The sequence below is a fragment of the Neopsephotus bourkii genome, unplaced genomic scaffold (assembly GCF_033783945.1).
Source record: "Neopsephotus bourkii isolate Nb327-2 ecotype Australia unplaced genomic scaffold, CSIRO-AGI_Nbou_v1 NB_1637, whole genome shotgun sequence".
NCBI lineage: Eukaryota > Metazoa > Chordata > Aves > Psittaciformes > Psittacidae > Neopsephotus > Neopsephotus bourkii.
In genome coordinates, this window is record NW_026902112.1 from 772,415 (window position 1) to 795,674 (window position 23,260).

General features: G+C 38.1%; 1 protein-coding gene across 4 annotated transcripts in view; it reads right to left on the reverse strand.

The window, feature by feature from the left end:
• Positions 1 to 23,260, reverse strand: part of AKAP11 (A-kinase anchoring protein 11) — a 430,499-nt gene that overhangs the window by 403,984 nt on the left and 3,255 nt on the right. For 3 of the 4 annotated variants that reach the window (XR_009728594.1, XM_061374261.1, XM_061374260.1), the window contains exons 2-7: positions 18,320 to 18,425; positions 12,611 to 12,727; positions 8,920 to 8,967; positions 7,569 to 7,703; positions 6,371 to 6,635; positions 1,260 to 5,916 (exon numbers count right to left, since the gene is read on the reverse strand). Coding sequence is in view for 3 of the 4 variants with exons in the window: in XM_061374261.1 (XP_061230245.1) it covers positions 1,260 to 5,916; positions 6,371 to 6,635; positions 7,569 to 7,703; positions 8,920 to 8,967; positions 12,611 to 12,727; positions 18,320 to 18,379 (5,282 nt within the window). In the remaining variant the exon portion in view is untranslated. The remainder of the gene's footprint in view (positions 1 to 1,259; positions 5,917 to 6,370; positions 6,636 to 7,568; positions 7,704 to 8,919; positions 8,968 to 12,610; positions 12,728 to 18,319; positions 18,426 to 23,260) is intronic. The other variant, XM_061374262.1, reaches the window with a different exon arrangement.

Here is a 23,260-nt window from a genome sequence, read left to right on the forward strand (position 1 = left end):
AAAGTCTCAACCCTGTTGTGCTGAGAGCCACGATACACATCTAATGAGCGCTTGCATGCAGTTAGTATGCATGTGTTCCGTATCAAACCTAGAAATATTTAGTTCAGTCCCACTGTGGCCTTTAGCCACTGAATATATAAAAAAAATCAACTTTAGCATTCAACATGATGCTCCTCTGGAAGCTAGGAAAAGAAACCTGCAGATATGGTGAGGAATTCCCATTCATAAAAAAGGTAGCAAAATAAATATTACTAGAAATTGGAAAAAAAACCACATGATAAAGATTGCTTTTGGACATTAAGAGGAGGAGATTTCTGGTCACTCTGATCAATGCACACTTTTAAGAAACAGTTGCTGTTTGCCACAGAGTTATTGTGGCACGTGTTTCCTATTTATAAGTCTCTTAAAGGAAACACAGTATTAGACTTTGCTAAATACACGGGGATTTGAAAGTCAGTTCCTTGCCTACTTTATTATTACTTTATAAGCTAAAGTGTATTTTAGTGAGTTTTTTCTTAAACTAAGGGTATGTGGGTTTTTTTCCCTAATAATGACACCATCACAACACAGCCATAATCAAAATAAAGCCTTCATTCTATAAAGCCATGGCTAGTTTGGCTAGTACCAAATGTTGGCCCTACTGACAGAAGCAAAAATAAGTTTTTGTTTTTTTTTTTTTAGCACAAAAGAGGAAATACAGGTAGGAAACAAACTTGGATTCTGTCATGGCTCATGGATCAACAAACCCGTAAGTTCTACTGTTTTCTACTACAGGTAAAAATAACTGTATTTCACAGAATCACAGAATGGTTTGGGTTGTTGTCTTGCTGCAACCCTCTGCCATGGGCAGGGACACCTTCCACTAGAGCAGGTTTCTCCAAGCCCCTGTGTCCAACCTGGCCTTGAGCACTGCCAGGGATGGGGTAGCCACCTCTGGGCAACCTGTGCCAGTGTCTAAAGATTATTTTAAGCTGCTATAGTAAGTTCCACTTACTAGTCACATACTGGAACATGTGCAGGCTGATATACTGAGAAATCTTGGTCTCAAGCTCCCACAGGTAGAAAAAAGTAATCTTTTTCTGGTTCTAAGTAATTTAAGTATCACCAGTTCTAAATCATTTAAATAAATAAAAATAAAACATCCAAAACAAAGTGTGTTTTTAAAAAACATTAAAAAATTCCTTCTGAGCACATATTTGTATTAACAATCCCTCTTTTTCTGGTACAGAATGCCGCAAATGAAAGAAAATTAATATTACCTTATGTTAACTGCCTGACCAATATTAGTCATAGCTGATGTCATTATTTCAGTAGTAAGGCTTTCAGCAAAACTGACTCCATCTTGTCCAATACCGCTGTCAGCTGTCAGACTTGTGTAACTCAGCTCTCCTTCTGCCTTCTCTACGGCTGCAGTAGCCCCCTTGTCAGAAAACACAGTCTTCTGTTCTACATCAACATGTATTTTAGGAATATCAAGTGGAAACAGTCTTGATTTTTGACAGGCACCACCTACTCCAGGATGAGCAAAATGTCGCACTGGAATGGAGGACTCTTGCACAGCTAGATGATGAGGTGTACTTTCAGTACAGTACCGATGTTCCTTCATACTGCAACATCTATAGACAGTTCCAGAAAAAGGAGACAGTCTCTCAGCATACGAGAGTCTATCTCCATTCTTTCTGTTTTCAGCCACATGAAGAACAGCTGACTCTAAACCCATTTCCACAGTATCATCAGCTACTTTCCTAGCATATTGTTCTACAGCTTGAATTATGCCTTCACTGTAGCAGTTTTCATTTAAACTGCCTGTACTATGATACAGTTTATGATCAGGGGAGAAAGGAAGAAATGTCCTAGAAAATCTTGTTTTAATGAGATCCCCTGTGACTTCATCGAATTCAGTCCTTTTATACAGACAGGAATCTGTTAGAGACTTTGGCAAACATGTTCCTGATATTTTCAATTTCTTCCTGACATCCCAAGTGATACTGCGAGCAAGGGATTCTGAAAACTGTAACAACTCTGTACATTCTGTTCTCTGAGTGCTGATACCCCTTTCACATGTTTGGTCTTCACGATGAAAGATGCTTTTCATTTGATGTACTGCATCTTTATTCACCACTTTGATCAGCTCCAGCTTACCATTTACCTGTGTATTTGGCCCAGGAAATGTCTTTCTGTTGTATCTCAACTTGTTTTTTCTAGCAGCTTGCTGTAAGCCTGATTTGATAGACCTGTAAACAAGCCTGCTGGCATACTGATCCATTAACAGTTCAACATTACCACCTTCTCTTTTCAAAACTCGAATAATATGATCTGCATATTCATCAGTCACACTTTCACAGCTTGGGTACTTGGAAGTCAAACCCGCCATTCCTGAACCGTGTGGTAAAGGAAGTACAGATGAATCGCTCTCCCCCAGCCACTGGTCCTGCACTGGACTGCGCTGTTCTCTTACTCCACAGTCTTTATCACCGTTTCTCAGATAAAGGCAATCCACCTGACAGTTAACTCGCTTCAACCTCCAGAGTTTACAATGCCTTGATTTCACTATTTCCTTGGCCTCATTGATAACTTTTCCTGCCATATCACCTGCATAATTCCATAAAGAACTGCACGTCTCTTCTGGGAGATTTGTAAAACCAGTAAAACCACGTCTTTTGTTCTGCACACCTACCTGAACCTTCCTGCCAGTTTCTCTTCCGTTTGTTTTACCATCTAAATGGGATGCAGCCATTTCAGTGGCTATTGAAATTATATGGCTAGCTAAGCAATCTGCATACTGAATTGTTTTTTCTGAACACTCTTCTTTCTCAACGGGCACTTCAGAATGATCTTCATCTTCACTGCTTTCCACTTTTTCAGAAAGCGACCGCATGAGCTTCAGCATAAATTCCTCATTTTCCAGAGAGTCATGTTCAGTTTCAGAAAAACCAGCAATGAATGGATTGTACGGTGTAGAAGGTGGTGTTGCAGGTGCAAATTCCTTTGCTAATTCTCCCTTGAGTTTCTTAGACAGTTTTCTTAGGTTTCTTTCAGAACTACCTTGACATGGTACTAAAGGAGTTGGTGGGGGTGTATCCGGCATTACACTGGTATTTCCATCTTTGAGACTTGATTTATCTTCCAGCTGCAAAGCATCTTCACTGCCAAGCATCACTGAAGAAAAGCTACTTGCATGCAGAAAACAATCAGCCTGCCTGTAAGTCGAAGATCCTGATGATGGCTTTTGAGTATCATGGGGTTTTGAGGGCTTGTTTAAGCACGTTACTGAGCAGCTTCCTGTATCAGTAAAGTTCTCTAGAACATGCCTAGAGAAAGTCACAGCAGAACAAGATGGTGGTGATTTTGAAGAAAACCTGTGTCCCTTCTGTTCCTGCTGAGAATCTTTAGATTCTGAAAAACACTGGACAGAATCTGCTGGAGTAACAAGAAATTTACATGGATTATATAAAGGCATCTGTTGCTGTTCCACAATTAGAGAAACATTACTTTTTTTCTCAGCCTCTTGCTTCTTTATCACACACTGTTCTTTTCTACTGATATCTGCATTAGTCTGTGAGCTCACATTACATGCTAAATTCCCACTAGTGTTGCATAACACAGTTTTACTTTCACCCACAGACTGTTTGATTACATACTTGGCCAAGTGATCTGCAAACATATTCTTGGGGAGATCTTCACCAACACACTGCACATAAGGTTTTTTATCTATTTTTCTTGTAAAAAAATCTTTATACTCTTCTACTGCTTTTGTTACTCTAGATGAGGTTATGGCTTCATAAGCTTCATTTACTATCATATCTACCATAGTTCCAGAGAAAGTGTTAATACCTTTTGAACCACTTGTTAATTCTGAATTACTGTTCATTCCAGATCTGTTATTTGTTTGTTTGATATCATTTTGGTTATATAAGAGTGGTGCAGTACTTTCAGTACTTTGGCTGTGATCTGAAGTCAGGTAAATATTTCTGAAAGAAGTGACTTCATCTTCTCTCTTTCTGCTTGTGAAAAATGGATGAGTGGAGTCTTTGCATATTTTCATACTGTCATCAAAATTCAGTCCAGTGGATACTTTAGCTTTATAAGCATCAGAGGAAACCTGATTTTGACAAAGAGCTCTTCCAGCTAAGGGCACAGGTATTGAACTTACAACACCAGAGGTGCAAAACAGAGCTTGTTGTACTGTATATTCCTTCTTGGAATCTTGGATTGGCTTCAGTGCTACCTGATCATTAAAATTAGGCAAAACTGTGGAAGTCCGTGTTGATTCTAACATACTTTCTGCGCTCACATATTTAATATTATCCATGGAAACACTAATGGCTGCTTGTGTTGTGAAGGTCACATCAACCTGAGATAATTCAATAAAAGCCTCTTGAATGACAGATTCAGACAAATCTTTGGCATAGGATCTTACCACTTTGTCTTCATAGTCAAATGATGAAGACTGTGCAGCCGTAGGTGTCGATGGATATGAAAACTGGCATACTTCCATGATTCCCTCAAAAACAAGTTCTTCGGCAAGGTCTGCTGCAAACTGCGCAACTGTGTTGGTAAATATTTGTTTCTTTACGTGCCGCAGTTCTTTCAAAGCACTGGTTATAGCTTCGCTCACCAAAAAGTTTGCTATGCCATTAATGGCACGCTCCTTCAGGGCGATTGCCCTACGCCTTCCAATCTCATAAAAAGCCATCTGAAAGACTGAAGAAGTCAACCTAGCAGCCAAATGACAAAGTGCATTGGTGCATGAAGAAACGCCTTTTTGCAGGTCTTTAAATGCACTGCCAAAACTTTTTTCAACTAATTCAGCTGCAAATTTTTGAATGCTATCTCTAATCATTAATGACTTCTGTTTAGATTTTGTTTGTTTATCTGACTCCTTACTAGTTTTCATTTGGAGATCAGCAGCTTGGCCTTTTTTCTCTTTCAAAGCAATCCCTTTGTGTTTCGAATCATTTCCTGCACATACTTGCTGTGATGAGGACTCCGAATGAAAAACAGAACCCAGTATTTCACATGAAACAGTATCAGCATATGCTGAATAACTGTTATAAACTGCATCATGGTCATTTCGATCTGTCCCATCTCCACCAAGATTAATTCGACATAAACATTCTGAAGACCCACAGCTCCCTAATGGACTGAAAGCCGATGATCTAATAGGGCTGAACAAGCCTCCATTCTCTTCTCCTGATGTTTTAACTGGGCGAGGGGAATCTGGGACATCAAATACACTGCTATAGGGTGATTCTGGTTTACGAGGAGTTGGTTTCTTTACATTAGCTGGGAGAGTGGGACGATCGAACTTGAATTTCTGAGGATTCATTGAAATGCTTGCAGAAGACAATTGCTCATGTGCAGTCCTTCTTTTCTGGGAGGGATTCCCTAGGATGGGATCCCTAATCACTTTACAGGAGTTTTCCAAGGCTTGTTCCAGCTCATCAAACTGATCAAAACTATCAAAAAATTCACTTACTTCTGAGTCTGAATCCTCTATACCATCTTTCACTACTGGAATTTTTGGCAGTTGGAGTTTTGCCTTCAAGCTTTTTTGATACCCTTCTTCATCTAAGAAGATGATGGGGCTTGGGCTGGAGCAATCTGACTCAGAGGATTCAGCTGGAGAGGAAGAAAACAATGTTTTACAGAAAAAATTAACTCCTTGATCTGAAGGATTATATGGCTTATAGAAACTTCTTTGTATCCAAGGATCAGAAATTGAGGTTGTAACTGAATTTTTTACTGAGGACCGTTCCTTAAGTCCCAAAATATCAATCAAAGCAGATGATCTGGCAGATGACTTTCGACGTGCAGAGCTCACAAGGATCTTTGAGTCAACAGCTTCTAAACATTGAGCAGGGATGGTCTGTGAAGCAGCATCTCGATGGTTTTGAGAAGTAAAGCGGCATGTACCTGAATAGTAAAAAAAAAAAAAAAAAAAGGGAAAAAAAAAAAAAAGATTGCTTTAAGCCCAAGAATTTCCACAGAACTCCAGAGAACTGGGGACAGATTTTCATGGTATTTGCTGGGCTTGTTATTAGCATAAAATGTGAGCTGATCTTTCATGATTAAACCAAACTTTTTTTTTTATCCTATTACAATAATCTAATTACTGACAAAGTCATGTACTTTTTTAGCTCACAAAGTAGAATGAGATTCTATTTCATCTGATCTGACAGTGTATTAGAATCTTTGGCTTATAAGTTGATAAACCCTTGTGAAAATTAAATTTTCAATTGCACAATACCCTTTACAGAGCACGATTAATGTAAAAAAAATTTGTGTTTATATTTACTTTCTCATGAAATAGCAACAGCCTGAATTTTAACTAACAATTTCTGTACGTCAACAGCATGAAAAAACTTACCAGCACTTTGTGTCTTTGAAGGCTCATCTTCATCTAAGTGTTCAAAAGCAGTGACAAAATCATCCTCAATTGAAGAAACTGACTGATTAGTGTCATCCTCTTCTCCATGGCATGTCTCTGTTTGCTGGTTTTGTGACGAGTTTATTTCCACTGCATATCTTATGCCTGTGGTATACTTGCTCAGCAAGGTAAATATATAATCAACTTTGATCCTTGGGAATGAAGGAGACAGTCTCATCATACAGAACACTTCAGGAAGCTGATTCTTGGAAAAGAAAGCAACATAAAACATACATATCCATCTTAGAATGATTTCAACTGTCAGGAGTAGGAGAGGATTCCTTCCATGCATTTTTATGAATAGTAAACTATTTCCACATATTTTAAAGGTAAGAAAATGAATTGAATAGTTTATGTCAAGTAATAGTCAAAAATCACTCACTGTTTGTAACTTATGCATTCTGAACAAATTATTGTAATAAAATAAACAAAAAAGGGTTGTGAATACAACCCTGATAGTATGTACTCAATATACTAAAGAATGAATGTTAAAAAACTGTAGAGGAAGACAGTATTTCAAAGCATGTTTACACTGAACAGTACTTAAGTTTATAGGATACTTGTTTCTTCTTGGTATATTATAACTTATAGACAAAATAATTAAATTTAACATGCATAATTAGTAAATATGGCTTTAAGAAGTTTGCTTTAACAAGATTTAAAATTGGGAATAATTAACATAATAATAATGGAAATAATATTGAAAATAATGGAAATTATATAATTAAGAGTATTTGTAGTTGTAAATAGTTTTCACTATGGAAAGAGCCCACTGAGTTTACAAACACCTGACATATTTTTTGGCACCTCTGTTTCAAGACGTCTGAGAGGATGAGAACTGTATCTGAAAAGAGCAGAGATGTGTAACTTGACAAATTTCATCTTGGCAGTGAAAGGGACTATAACCGAGCAGAAGCACGGGATAAGTAACCTAATTAAATATTTGTTACACTTGAAAACACAGAGTTTGAGATTTTCTAACACTCATTCTAAAGAAACCACAGAAACATAAAAACATTAATACCACTGTGGCCAAGACGGCCCAAAAACAGAAGCAAGACACGGTGTGATATGACAAAGCTCTTTATGAAACCAAATACGCTGCTTCTGTAATTAAAACACACAATAAAAGTTTTACCTGATGCTTCATGACATAAGGTTTTGCCAATGTCTTCTTTACGTCTTTTAGAAATATAACCTCATTTTCTTTTAATTTGCACAACTGGAGCGACTTCAGAACATCTGGAAGCTCTACAGAAACAGCTGCTAATCCCTGATTTAAATATACAAACACATTGAGAATACAAAGTGAAAAAATTAACACATAAATGATGATAGTTTTGATCTCATCTCCTCCCCAGATAGTAACAGCTGCTTATTTTGGTCAAGCTTCTCTTTTCTCCCCTATTTCTTACCCCATCGGCCACTTATTCTCTTGAACTGAAGCATAAAGCTCACACAAACAAGCTATAAACTCATCTCCAGCTCACTCTTCTACCAAAAGAAATTCCATTGTTTCTCACGGGCCAGAGGGGGCTAAGAAGTCACACAGAAGAATCTTGCAAGAACTGAAAAGCAGCTGTACATCCTACAAGATACACAACTAAAAAAGAAAACACTGAATTCAGCTAATAATGGTTTTCAAGAGACCTCTACATGCTCTTACAGGGAAAAAACCCAGAATTTATTTAAGCATGATTTTGGGGAACACTTAAGATTTACTCAATATAGAAAAGGCCTATAAAAGATTTATGGCTTTTTAAACAATCTAAACACTACTGATCCATACAGTACAAAGCAAGTTTCCACAAACCTATTCAAACCAATTTTCTCTAAATTCCATCTAACTCTAGACAATACACAGTTCTTGCCCATACTTGAGAAAGTGTCTAGCACTATTAACATTTGAATTATTAGCAACATTAATACAGCTTTGAACACAAATGGATTCAGAGTTTCTAGTTTTCATTTTTAAACAGTGGCAAACTATTACAGCAATCTCTATCTACTAAGATCTAAACAGCATTTAACTGCAGTGTAAATATTTTATGGATTATACTGATATGTAAAATGCAGAGGAATATTAAATTCTTAACATCTTACAATGGCACAGCACAACTCCACTAGTTTCCTACACTTCCCCTTTTAAAATAGTATTTCTTCATCTAACTCAGATGCAAAATAGTACCTTAAGGCATAACCATAAATACTGACTCTTGGTCTCCCACAAGGAATTCACAGCTAGTGGTCAATTCAATAAAGTGGTAAGCTGTTCTAGCCCATTCTAATACAAAGACTGATCCATGTAATATTTTAAATACATATAATCATATTAAAATAATTATTTTAAACCTTTCAATGATATTTAAAATTTAGGGTTTAAAATGCTGAAGATGCATGTATTTAATTTCTTGAACACCAAAATTCCTTCATCTAGAAAACTAGGTACTACTTAGAAGATTATTTTGCAATATAGATATATACTGTACCTGCAAATGAGCAGTACCCATCTCTTCAGCAAAGTCTATAAATGTAAGCTGTAAAATAAAAACGTGAACATATTGAAGTACAGAAAAGAACTTCTTTGTTTTCTGCAGATACTGAAAAGTTAAAAATTCAGTAGGCTTTACCATAAAGCTTCCTTCCAGTGCCACAAAAACCACACTTTAAGGTAGCATAGCATGCTCAAACAGCTGCACACAGGCTTATGTTACAGATAGTTAATGTTATACTATTTGACTTGTGAAAGGTCAGACCAGACTAAAGAGCATATACAACATTTAAAACCTGCTACGTAGAAATTTTTTTAGTGGCCTATTGGCTGGTACATGCTCAGGAACACATAAAAGCCTCATTATAATAAATAAACACAATTTTGCAAAGATCAGTGCTCATCCGTCCTTGCTTCAGCATGGACATATGTAAAACAGTTCCAGCCTGAAGTCCGTCCATGCTAACAGACTGTGATACACTTGGATATACTGAAGAAAGCATAAAGCCAACACATTATACAATTTACCACATAAACTGATTAGCCTAAAGCCAAAACAGAACAGATTACTTAAGTCACAATTTTGTATGTAATACCCAAGTAGACAAACCCCAAAAGTAAAAGAATTAAAATATTCAACCTCCAAAAAAAAAAAAAAAGCCTTGTCAGGCTCAGGAACCTGTAATACATCAGCAATGTCAGCTTTATCTCAGGTTTTTGTGCTTGTGAACCAGAGAGATATTTTACCACGTATTGTCCCTCTCTTCTGTCTACAGGTGTCTTGTATTGCTCAACATGAACAGACCAAAGAGTCAGTCACTACTCAAACTTTGTTTCATGTCAGATTTCCCCACTTCTCACTTAGTATTTTCCTAATGACAAATCAGTAGGGTAAATCCATGGCCCACAAAAATCCCAAGGCATTTATTTTCAAAACAAGATTGCCAGAAAATAAATATTTTGCTTCAGTTTTGTAGATATGGAATAAGGCACGAAGCTTAAATACTTCCACTGATGTTTGGACTTTGATATGGCGATTCAACTATTCAGAGTACTCTCCAAAGACCGAGTTTTATGAATTCAAGCCACAGCTCATGCTAAATTTGTAGCAGCAACTCCAAGGTAGTCAGCTTGTTCTCAGATTTAAAAACAGCAAAGAACATCACTGTGTTTATAATCCCTTATTAACTGCTTCACTTGCTTGCTTATGCATACACGGAATCTCTGATAGGCATAGAGCTAGACAAAGAAATGGCTGAAGAACAATTCTTTTTCAACCTGTATTTGAATTTTGATTTCATATTACTTCAATGTGTGACTGAAAAAAACCCAAACCAAAAACAACAATAAAAACCCAAACAAACAAACAAAAAATTTTGTTTTAAACTGAAACTATTAACATTTGTTAAAATATGAAAAAGTCTGACTTGTTTATTTCAAGGGGTCTTATGCTGGGAAGCTGCAGTGCCTCAGAAAAGATGTTCTTGTTTACATCCACTTATCCTTATTCCCATTATGACATCACAGATGAAACATAAATGAAACAATACTTTACAGTAACATTCCAAATAGCTCCAGACAAATTGAGGGTCACCGGCACCATATTCACTCTGTTAACTATGAAATGATCCTGTCTGAGCAATGTGCCCTTTAACTCCTACACCTTATATCTGCAAGACATCTTTCAGTTTCTGTCTTTTTATCTGTACAGCGCCTACAATATGAACTCTTCCAAAGAAGATGCAAAATACTAAGCATAATACTAAAAATCCTTTAAGGGACTTTAAAGGACTTTTTTGAAGGACTTAGAAAAAAATAGTTCTCTTAAGAACATTTTGTTGCTGTTGGGGTTTTTTTAAGGGTGTCTGTTCTTGTCTTTTTACACGCCATTTCCTCCTCCTCAGGAAAATGATCCCAACCCTTTCCTTCTCCCATGGGATAACTCACTGTGCAAGATAGAGCAGTATGCAGGAGTCACAGCTTCACACAAGTGAAGGCCAACCAGTCCATATGTACACTGATGGGCCAGCAGGTTGCTGTCAAAGAGACTATACCACTGCAGAGTCTGACATTTTTGTCTCCGAGTTAGATTTCTTTATGGTGCCTGAACTCCAGTTTTCACCAAAAAAAAAATTATCTTTTAATACCTCAAACATGTCTGAAGTTAGTACAGCAGTTCAAAAGTTGTTGGAGAGTAGGCCAGGAAGACAAGAAGGTGAATAGTCTGTAGAGCAAGTCTTTAAACTAAAAACACTGTATGAGACATTATACTTGAAGGTTATCCTAACCCACAGGTACAGAGGAAATGAATCAAACTGGTACAAGAAAACCTAAATTCTGTTTTTTGTAAGTCTAAGTAATTATCTTTGCAGTCCTAATAATGTTAACGTTATTCTGCATATAGGTGTCTTTCCCTGTATTTTCATTAAGACAGAAATACCTGTTCTGCAGCAGGATATTGACCATCTTATATTTCAACCAGAGGGCTCTTAATTGCTTGAGGTAATAAGCTAACTAAATATAGTCAGCTATCTTTCTCCATAGGGACCATCATTACAGGCATATAAAACTTATGCCAGATACCTGTAAGGTATTTGCTACAATTAAAAAAAAAAAAAAAAAAAAAGGAAGGGGACAATGTTTGAAGGGTTTCATAGATCCTAGAGCATGATCTGTCTGAACAGACAAGGTTTTGCCCACTCCTCCACTGCTTAGCTCTTCTTCCTTACCTCTAATCTGTCACAGCTCTTCATCCTTCACAAACTCAGCTTCTTGCCAGCCCCCCAAACTTCACAACCTCATCAGCCAGCCAGTCCCAAAAATCCTGATGTTACCCAGTAAATCCTTACTCATCTCTGCGGGTCACACAATCTGCCTTTTCCCTTCCTCCTGCTACTCATTTTCCAGCTAGCAGTCTTCCCTAACCACCTCCTCCGTCTTTTTTTGCTTAATTTCTCCTCATCTCAGCCCCTCCACCTCTCCAGTTCAGGTCATCCTCTCCTTCTCTAAGCTCCTCATTAAGCCTGTCAACTACTACTCAGTAGTCTTCTGAGACACTTAATACGAGATACATGGTACACATTGCTTCTTACTTTCTTCTTCTCCCTTTGGAGAAGCTGCTGTTTGTCTTGTATCTCCAGCAGGTCTAGTCATTCCTCCTTACATCTTGGTATTTACCTAGAAAGTCCTGCATTCTGTCTAGGTCTACTTCTCTCCAGAACTTGTCCAGCTTTTGGCCCATCTGTATTAATGTAAAGAAAGTCTACATCTGCAATATTGAGACTTTACCTTTTAGTGCTGAGCACTGGGCAAACAAGAGCAATTGCGAACTTTTACCTTCAGACCTGGATGAAACATTCTGCTACTTTGTTAGGATAAAACCTCCATCATAGGAGTGCTCACAAATGCAGTACACCCAGTTGTACAACTCTTACAAAATCATTTACATTTTGGTTTTAGTTTCACAAGTCCTACAAAGCAGAGAAATGTCATCTTGAAGTCTCACAACTCTTTTCAAGACTACAGTGACAGAATTCATGATGGAATTCAAGAGGGGATACAGATTTTACAGCCAGTAACTTGCAGCATTGTCCACATTGATTATCCTGCAACTTCCCATACTGCTTCAAGCTAAATTGTAGTCACATCATAGCCACAAAATATATACAAATGGTCAGTTTATGCCAAACCTCAATTAAATTTTCTTGTTCTTCCCGATTTAGACATTCTTCTAATGACACATTGCATAACGCTTTTCTGCTGTGCAGCAGTGACTTCATAGAATGTAGTACAGCTTCACCAAAATTCTGAAAAACAATGAAAAAATGCAAGAAAAAAAAATGCATTTTCAGTTTTGGATACAGGGTACATCCATCTATGCCCTGCCCCCCACAGGCTTCGCTGCTTCATACTATTTCAAATTACTCTGTATATAAATCACCAGGTTTAAAGTTTGTATTTATTTCAGACATGGAACTGAAACAGCTGTTTTCTTCAAGCAATATTTATATTCCAAAAGTTAACAATTTAGTAGTAATTGGGAAAAAAAAAAAAAAAAGGTGAGAACATGCAGACTTGGAAAAAGAAACAGATGAATCCAAGAAGAAATCCAAGCCCCACCTATTCCTTTCATCAAAGCCTGCACATGTAACTTTTCCACCAGCTTTTCCTTAAAAAGAATGAAAAGCAAATTTACCCAAGAAAAGCAAAGGAGGTGGGTTTAAAAGAGGGGATGAAAACAAACAAACAAACTTCATAAGAAAATCCATACACATTCTCCTTTCCCATTCCTTGAAGAATACGAAACAACTGTAACTTAATCCCATGTAAATATATGCAAACACCCACACATAGCTAAAAAAAGCTTAAGAATCTAAGACTTCCTACCAATGTAACAAAAGTGCAGCTGAACAAAAGAATTATCAGCACTGGTATCTGATCATCTGAACAGCACAAGATGACAGAAAAACAACAAAAACTGGTTCACTCAGCTTAAAAAAAAAAAAAAAAGACATCCTCTCACTTGCTTTAGGAAGTTAGAAACCTACTGGTTTTTATTCTAAATTTATTATATTCTGTAGTAAGTGGTAAGGCTAAGAAGGAAATAAGATTATGATATGGTTAGAAACTGTTCATCCAGTTATTTATTCTCTACACGACTACCCTGTTAAAATAAAGTGAGAAACAGTGTCCAACTTTCCATAGCTTCTTAAAACAACAGCAGAAGTGCTAGATAACCAAATTTAGTCAGCGCTTTGCATTTCTGATACTCCCACAGCAAAAACAATCCCTTTATGATAAAGTGATCCTATGTATCATGTAAACCTCAAGAAAGATATTTTATTTTCCCCCCTTGAAAAAAAAAAAAAAAGGTGTCAAGTACCACCACATGGGAAGCCAACTTATTGTAGCATGGCCAGTGTCACCATGCTTACGACAATAAGAAAAAATCAGGGAAGCATTTCTAGAAGGAACAGACAGAAGCAAAATAGAAGCTTCACTTCAGGTTCTGTGAAAGGACCAAAATATTTTTCAGAATGGTAGCAAACAAGGCTCAGATTACCCCCCTGACAGCCAAGGCCAAGTGGCATTAAAGAAGTCAACACACTCATTTTTATAGAAAAGTTACAGCTGAACTATTTCAAAATGCCTTTTAGGCCGTTACTGGGTCATTTGAAATCAATTAAGTGTTCATCTAATTTCCATTTTAATCTATTTCGTTGTCCCAACTTTTAGTTGTAATTTATCTCCACGCTTCAGTAACATAATCTTGTGCTTTCCAAAGTATGCTGACAGTGTCCTTCCCTCCTTCCCTTTGACTCTGCATCTTCCAAATCTATAGGTGGCTGCAACACCAATACTGCTCAAAGACTCCACCAGTAATTCCTCTTTCCCATACAAAAGTGATTCACAAAGCCAAACCAGCACGTTGAAATGCCTCATTTTCAGCTTCTACAATAATTTTATTAGCACTCAGAGAGAAAAAATACTCCTACAATGTGACCTGATAATCCTTTGCAGGCCAACAATGATCCAGATTGAGAAGGGCTCATCATTATTCTCTAGTAGTTAGGTTTTCTAAGGCTACAAACTACTATTATAGACTTTACCTGTAAGCAAGTACTCTTCTCTAGTTTTTAACACCCTGAGGGGCAAGACAGGTAACTAGAACAGGAGTATCACATCAGGGACTACTGAGGTGAAGGAAAATTCAAGATTCTGGAGATCGCTAAGTGGAAGTGGGAGAAAAAGAAAGATGCAACAGTTGGATAAATCTCCCTCAGGTCTGGAAGAACCAGCATGCAAGACTGTATGTAGGTCTGGTAGCACTCTGATGGTGGCACAACATAACCGAAGAGATAAAATATACATTTTAAAAGAGAAGGAGAAAGAAGTGATGCATGGTTTTAAGATTATGTTAATGAATATTAAGAAGTTTGGAACATGAAGAGAATAAAGATGTGGAAATTAACAGGCATAATACATACATAGAGAAAATATCTTATCTATCTGGACTTACATAGATTATTTACACTTAAATAACAAAATAAATGACGAGCTAACAAAACCAGAAAAAGACGATTTTACTGAATAAGCTGTTTCATTTGCTTAAATGGAGATTGCAAAGGGGTTTTTCTGAGGGTAGATTTAGGTCACTAACCCAGTAACCAGCCTTTTCAAAATTTATCTTGAGACTGAAGTCAAGCATCATCACTGTTAATAAATTTTAAAAGTAAAAAAAAAAAAAAGAGTAAAAAAAAAGAAAAAAGAAATATGCACATAAAATCTGATGATAATTGAAGTAAGCAGGTGTTACCAGTTGACAGGAAGAATAGCAAATCATACAAGAACAACTTGCATTTTAAAATACTCTCACATTGGGAAATTGTAGGAAGTACAAAGTTTGTTCTTAAAAACAAAAAATAACCTTTAAAATATAATTGTGAATTCCCAACCTGGGAAATAAAAGATCCAAGTTGACTTCTTGATCGTGATATAGCAATGAATGGTTAATGTGATACAGCACTGAAAACAGAAAACATGACCCCAGTACACGTTTTAGTGAAAGAACTGACATCAGAGTCACTGAGAAGGACATCCTGTGTAATTGCACATACAGTATCATCCACATGTAAAAAGAAGATTAACTCACAACAAGCACAGAAAGTAGGACTATGAAGGATAATCACTGGAATGCAGAGGCTTTCATATAAAAGCAGACTAAAACCTTAGTTTACACAGTTTCCAAACACCAAGGCTAACAGAGGACAGATCACCAACTGTAAAAACATCACAAGGGTGAACATCAGCGACAGACAAAAAATATTCAGGCTGATGAACAGTGACTTCCATAAAGAAATAGGTTTGAATTTGCCCTGAATATCTTCAGCCTGGTATTCATATTACAGCAGTATGGTTCAAAAAGAAACCACAGTAAATGTTGAGGTTTTTTTAATCTCTCCTCATTAATTGTGAGACTGTATTTAATGACTTCTTCAAATTGTTACCAAAATAGTGCTTGTGATAGCAAAGGACTGGCCTCAATTTCAGAAAAATCCTCCTACCCTACACACAACAATGAAAGTAAGTGCTCTCAAAGCTCCAGTCTAGGAGACATGCCATTAAAAACTGAAAATCAGCAAGTTCCCAAGAATATAGTATCTCAGTTTAGGTAAAGACAAGAGATCATCTTCAACAAAAGAATGCCATTTGTTTGTATGAACTGTACAACTTCTTCCAATATACGTTAACATACAGTGAAAAAAAAAAAAAACCAACAAAACAACAAACCACCAAGCGATCTATAAAGCTCTGCTTCCTAGGCCTATGTATTTCTTCCTCACAAAATTCTAAAGTAACATGTCTTGCAAGAAATCCTATTTCTATCCTAGCACAGATTTCAAACTTACATGTGTTTGAATGAGACAGACTTGAAGAATGAAAACCTCTAGCTCAAATGAGCAGTTCAAAGTTTTGCATTGTTTCCTTTGTGGCCAGCAAATCAAGAACTCATTATGGATCCTTCACAGTATACTGAAGGAAGCTCAATACTAATGAATTGTTTTAAAACCACTGCTCTCTAACATTTCAAACATCCCACAAACCTGTAAGGTGCCATGATCTGCAGAGAAATCAAGTCCAGTGTTGGAGAGTGGTATTTAATATTTACTCTGCTCTTGCATAACGAAGAAGCTATTCCTGATTTCATGTGCTGTAAGATTTACATTAACTAAATATCTTGAAATCATTTTGCAGAAATGGAAACTTAGGCTTTAAATGTGCATACACAGCCATGTACTGATTTTTAAGAGCTACTACTTCAACAACTCTGCAAAGACAACATGAATCAGACTGCAAGCTGTGATTCAACAGAAGATGCAACAGTGTGATTCTGACAACCCTACTGTCTGGGTCTGTGAGAGAGAATCGAAGTTCCACACTATAATCTAAACAGCCGCACCTCAGGGAAACATCAAGAGACCAAAACACTGAAGTCTGGCTGGATGAAAATGAAGAATTCTGCAATACAACCAGTAAGGGTCAAATTCATGCTCATAGAGCTACAGAGTCCAGAATGCTCATTGGCAATTAATGGAGCAGTTCGCAGAGCTAGCATTTTAGGCAACCATTAGAATGAGTGACGAATCACTGGCCACTGACACTACTAGAAAGATGTTTTGCAACCCAAAGATCTAAAAACCTAGGGGGAGTTTGTTGGTTTGTTTCTTAAACTGAAGAGGAAAAACAAATAAAGGGCAGACTGAAAAAGTCCTCTAAAATCCTCTTTATATTCAGATTAAAAATGCAAAATTACTGTGGTTACAGAACTCTCTTTGAGCTAAAGATTTCTCATAAACCAGTAAAATAAAAGTTTTCATAGCATCTGTCTTACAGTGAGAGAACATCACCCACTATTACAAATTGCTTAATGTACGGCAGTTATTCCGTATCAAGACCTGAAACAACCATTTACCTGCCAGGCAGTCTCATAATGCTTACCTTTGCATTCAAGCACTTTCTACAGGATATATATCACAGACACAGCTTCCTTAACCCAACGAAAATCTACTTATGGAATAAAAGATTGCAATTTTCATGTGATAAGAAACTTCTTTGCTCAGTTTCTCCTCTTAAACATTGCACATAGTTGCAAGTAAAGAATCCGTTAGTAACCCGGAAAGACCTAGAAAAATACTCATCTGTATTCAACCACTTCAAGAAGTATGATTGAATAAATATGTTCTTTCAGGGTAAACTGCAACTTTCATCTGAGTAAGCGCTTACGGAAGTTGCAAGAAAATTTGAGGACTATTTATGTTCTCTAAGCTAAAATGACAAATTTTAACAATACATACATAAATACTGTTTAAAAATAAAACAACACTAACAGCTTTCATAAATGCTAAACACATTTTCGCCAAAGTACTGCCCAGAAGTTCATGTAAACACAAAAAACCAAGATCTGAGGATAAAGATATTACAATAAGTCTTAATATAGACTTTATGTAAGTTTTTAATTAACACTATATATTTAAATTTTATTACATAACTTGAAAAATCAAAATAAAAAGCTATACTCTAATAAATAAGGCAAATTTTAGCAAATAAATCATTTTATCATATCACTTTAAAACTAAAGGCAAAGCCAAAAGCATGCACCCTTTCCTTACATTATTCTCTCTCCCAGTTCAACTACGCTAAAAATGTTATAGCATAAAGCAAAGGCAGCTCTTTTGCCTCCTTGTTAGACAACCAAAATTAAAACGTATAAAGAAAATAAAAAACACCCAAAAACCCCAAGAAACCCAGCTAAACCTATCAGTTCACTTTGTTCATTACTAGACTGCTGCAATGAAAATCAAAAAGCTCTAACTTTTTTATTACACAGAGATAGTTACCTTCTTCACAGATATTCTTGGTTTCATCCGGTTGCCCTGAGCCCTGGCACAGAGATCCATGTCTACCAATCTTCGTACTTGATGAAAGAAGTCAGCTCAAAAACACCTATGAAAAACATACATACTTGATTTTATGTTTCCTCACTTAGTTTGGATACATTTTGCAAAGGCAAGTAGCTAGAACAAACACCAAAGAAAGCATTTTAAAACTGAGACAGATTAAGCAGTACACCGTCCATGCTGATTGCTGCCTTTAAGCTGCCTTAATGATTTTCAAAATGATGCATGAAATGCAAAATACAGACCTTACAGTTAGTTCCAACTTATTTTTTTAGCTACATTTCAAGGCTGCATGGGGCAGGGAGGGATGGGGCGGGCAAACGGGGACATGGGACAGACATTAAATATTGTTTCACTAATCGCTGATACTCCGGTGACATTTATCAGCCGATTCCTGTAACGTACAATGCACTGGAACTACCCTTCAACAATCTTGAGAGGGAAACATACTACTTATCCACTCCATTAACTGGCCTATTTATTCCTATCAACTCTACTACAGAAAAACACATGTGACTCCTGTTCAGGCTAACGTGTATCAACAATCTTGTTCTCTGGCACTGCTCTGAACAGACTTGTCTGCTGGCAAAACATAGGTGACCAAAGACTTATTTAGCAGCACTCTTTAACTTCACCAAAGTAGGTTAGAAGTTTCTGCTTGAGACAGCTACCCTTCTTGATCTGAAGCTTAACAACAAGAAAAAAAAATAGCCATGAAATAAAAAGTTTTTCAAGTTTTCCTTTTTAATCACAGGCAATGAAAAGAAACAAAATAATCTAGTTAGGTTTATTAATCTCTACATCCCCTAAAACAGGCAACAAATTAATAATGACAGAAAGCATGTGTGGGGTTTTTGAGTACTATATGTTTTAATACTTCAACTTTTCCCACGGTCACACAATTTAGCCAGGAAAAAAGAACTCCTAGACTGTCCAAAATAAACCAGATACAAAGCAAATGCATGTAAAAATGACTGCAAAATAAAAAATAAATACCAAGACATCAGAGTATAGGTCTCCTTTCCACAACTGACTGGCTTAGAATCATAGAATCATAGAATAGTTAGGGTTGGAAAGGACCTCAAGATCATCAAGCTCCAACACCCTTGCCATGGGCAGGGACACCTCGCTCTAAACCATATTACCCAAGGCTTCGTCCAACCTGGCCTTGAACACTGCCAGGGATGGAGCATTCACAACCTGCCTGGACAACCTATTCCAGTGCCTCACCACCCTAACAGGAAAGAATTTCCTCCTTATATCCAATCTAAACTTCCCCTGTTCAAGTTTTAACTTGTTACCCCTTGTCCTGTCACTACAGTCCCTAATGAAGAGTCCCTCCCCAGCATCCCTATAGGGCCCCTTCAGATACTGGAAGGCTGCTATGAGGTCTCCACGCAGCCTTCTCTTCTCCAGGCTGAACAGCTCCAACTTTCTCAGCCGATCTTCATATGGGAGGTGCTCCAGTCCCCTGATCATTCTCGTGGGCCTCCTCTGGACTTGTTCCAACAGTTCCATGTCCTTTTTATGTTGAGGACACCAGAACTGCACACAATACTCCAGGTGAGGTCTCACGAGAGCAGAATAAAGGGGCAGGATCACCGTCTTTGACCTGCTGGTCACGCTCCTTTTGATGCAGCCCAGGATATGGTTGGCTTTCTGGCCTGCGAGCACACATTGCTGGCTCATGTTCATTTTCTCATCGACCAACACCCCCAAGTCCTTCTCCACAGGGCTGCTCTGAATCTCTTCTCTGCCCAGCCTGTAGCTGTGCCTGGGATTGCTCCGAGCCAGGTGCAGGACCTTGCACTTGGCATGGATAAACTTTATGAGGTTGGCATTACCCCACCTCACAAGTGTGTCAAGGTCCCTCTGGATGGCATTCCTTCCCTCCAGCGTATCAACTGAACCACACAGCTTGGTGTCATCGGCAAGCTTGCTGAGGGTGCACTCAATCCCACTGTCCATGTCAGCGACGAAGATGTTAAACAAGACCGGTCCCAACACTGATCCCTGAGGGACACCACTCGTAACTGGTCTCCAGCCGGACATTGAGCCATTGACCACAACTCTTTGTGTGCGGCCTTCCAGCCAGTTCTTTATCCACCGAGTGGTCCATTCATCAAATTGATGTCTCTTGGTTTGCTTGATCCCATCTCAAGCCCATGCTTAACCTTTATATGGGAAAGAAATCTTTATATGGGCTTGTTCTTGAGTATATATCATTTAAATAAGAAGATGAGTAGTGGCATCAAGTAACGTGTGTATGCTATTCACATTCCACTCTGATTTCTGCTCTCCTCCCTAAAGGTGAGCTTGCTAGAATCTTAGAAAAAAAGTTATACTTGTATAAATGAACTGCAACATTTTCTCTTTGGAGCACAGTGTCTCTCTTAACTGGTGTATTACGACATACATAAACTTATGACAACGACATGAAGCAGCTTGGTACATATTAAACAGATTATATATATTGGATATAAACGTAATAAATATAAATAAAAAACTCAAGTCATAGTAAAATTCTCTGGACAGAAGATTATAAAAACCACAATGATGCTTCTGTTACAACTCCTGTATTTAAAAAAAAATAAATAAAAAATCCATTAAACAGCATCAAGCAATTAGAAAAAACACCACCTCACTTGTCCCTACCACTGTACCTTAAATGGCTAATCCACCCCGTTAATCTAATCATATCAGGGAAATACTCTTAGCCACATCCTTGTCCTAAGACAACCCCTCTGTGGGAAAACCTGGTTCTCCCACATGACCAAGTCAATTACTTGAACTCTACATTTCTGGACTGATCACTCCTTGAAGTAACTTTACCAAAGCCCAGCACAGCAAAATCATGAAGATACCTTTATAACCATGTTGGGTTCCACAGTATTTATTCAGGTACAGTTACACTGCCTTCAGGCAATAGGCTTGTTCCTGTGGCATCAGCTAGTAAACTCTTAAGACCCAAGCATCATCACAGAGCCTCCTGCAGCCTCACCTACCTCATGAAACCAGAAGACTTGTACATCACAGTACAAAGACTCTGAAAAATGCTGTATAGAAACTGTACTAGCTTACCAGCATTAAACCATTTTGCCTTGTCTGCATCCTGTCCTTTGGTAGTTGAATTATACACAGGTTTCCCCCACCACCTTTAGCACCTCAGCTCTCCATCATCAATTTCAGAGATATCTGACGCATTCCACTTGTCCAACAAGACAACCCAAAAGTATTCTTTTTAATATATAAAATCATTATCCATTTTCAAAAGAACAATGGTTCAATACCCAAACTGTGAAACTAACTGCAAAGGAAGTGAAAGCACTATCAAACAAAACAGCCTGGAAATAGCTCATTTCTTGTGTAAATAAAACCTACCATATAAAATTATTTTCACTTCTGCACATTGTGTTCGACTATTACATTTAATTTCCTCCTACTGTAAACTCAAAAAAAGGGGGAATAAAAGGGAGAAGTATCAGCTGTAAGAGGAACAGGACTTTCCTGTTACTAAATACCAGTAGGCACCTAAAAAAAAAAAAATAAATTGATCATGAGAGTAATTAATAAATACCCACACTGAGTTTAACCATCTCTACCTTTCTATCAGGTCAGATCACAGCATGGGGGCAACAAACAGGAAGCCCTGGTAGCCTCCATGCTGCTAGAAAGCTATAACCTAGTTGCCATTACTCAGACTTGGTGGTACCAACCAAGATAGGTGGGACCTTAGGAGATTCATCTCAGAGTCCTGAAGGAACTGACTGACGTAACTGCCAAGCCACACTCCATGACATTTGAAAAGTCATGGCAGTCAGGCAAATCCCCTTGTTACTGGAAAGAGGGCAGTATCACACCATTTTAGAAACAGTAGAAAGTAGGATCCTGTGAATTAGCAACCTGCCAGTGTCACGTCTGTGCCTGGGAAGACCACAGCACAGATCCTCCTAGGAGCCATGCTAAGGCACATGGAGGACAGGGAGGTAACTCAAGCAAGGAGCACAGCTTCACCAAGGGCAAGTCCTGCTGATCAACCCAGTGGCCTTTTATGACAGAGTGACTAGATCAGTGAACAAACAAAAAGCTAGTCATCTATCTGGACTCCTATAAAGCCTTTGACACAACCCCTCATATCGTTCTCCCTGAATTGGAGATACAGATTTAATGGATGAGCTATTTCGTGGATAAGGAAGCAGTTGGATGGTCACACGCAGTGTTATGGTCAAGGGCTCAGTGTTAAATGGAGATCGGTGACAAGTGGTGTCCTTCAAGGATCTGCATCGGGTCTAGTATTCTTCAGTATCTTATCAACGCAGAGACAGTGGGATTGAGCGCACCCTCAGCAAGTCTGCAGATGACACCAAGCTGAGGTGTGTGGTTGATACACCTGAGGGGTGGGACGCCATCCAGAAGGACGGGATGCCATCCAGAGGGACTTGGACAAGCTGGAGAAGTGGGTGCATGCAAACCTCATGAGGTTAAACAAGGCCAAGTGCAAGGTCCTGCACCTGGGTCAGAGCAACCACCAATATCAACACAGGCTGCGGGATGAAGGGATTGGGAGCAGCCCTGTACAGAAGGACTTGGCTGGTACTGGTGTATAAAAAGCTGGGGATGAGTCGACAATGTGTTCTTGCAACTCAGAAAGCCAACTGTATCCTGAGATGCACCAAAAAGGAGCACGGCCAGCAGGCTGACAGAGGTGACTCTCCTCCTCTACTTCACTCTGGTGAGACCCCACCTACAGTACTGTGCTCAGCTCTGGAGTCCTCACCACAGGAAAAACATGGACCTGTTGGAGCAGGTCCAGAGAAAGGCCACCAAAATGATGAGAGGGATGGAGCACCTGTCCTAAGAAGACAGGGCTGAGAGAGTTGG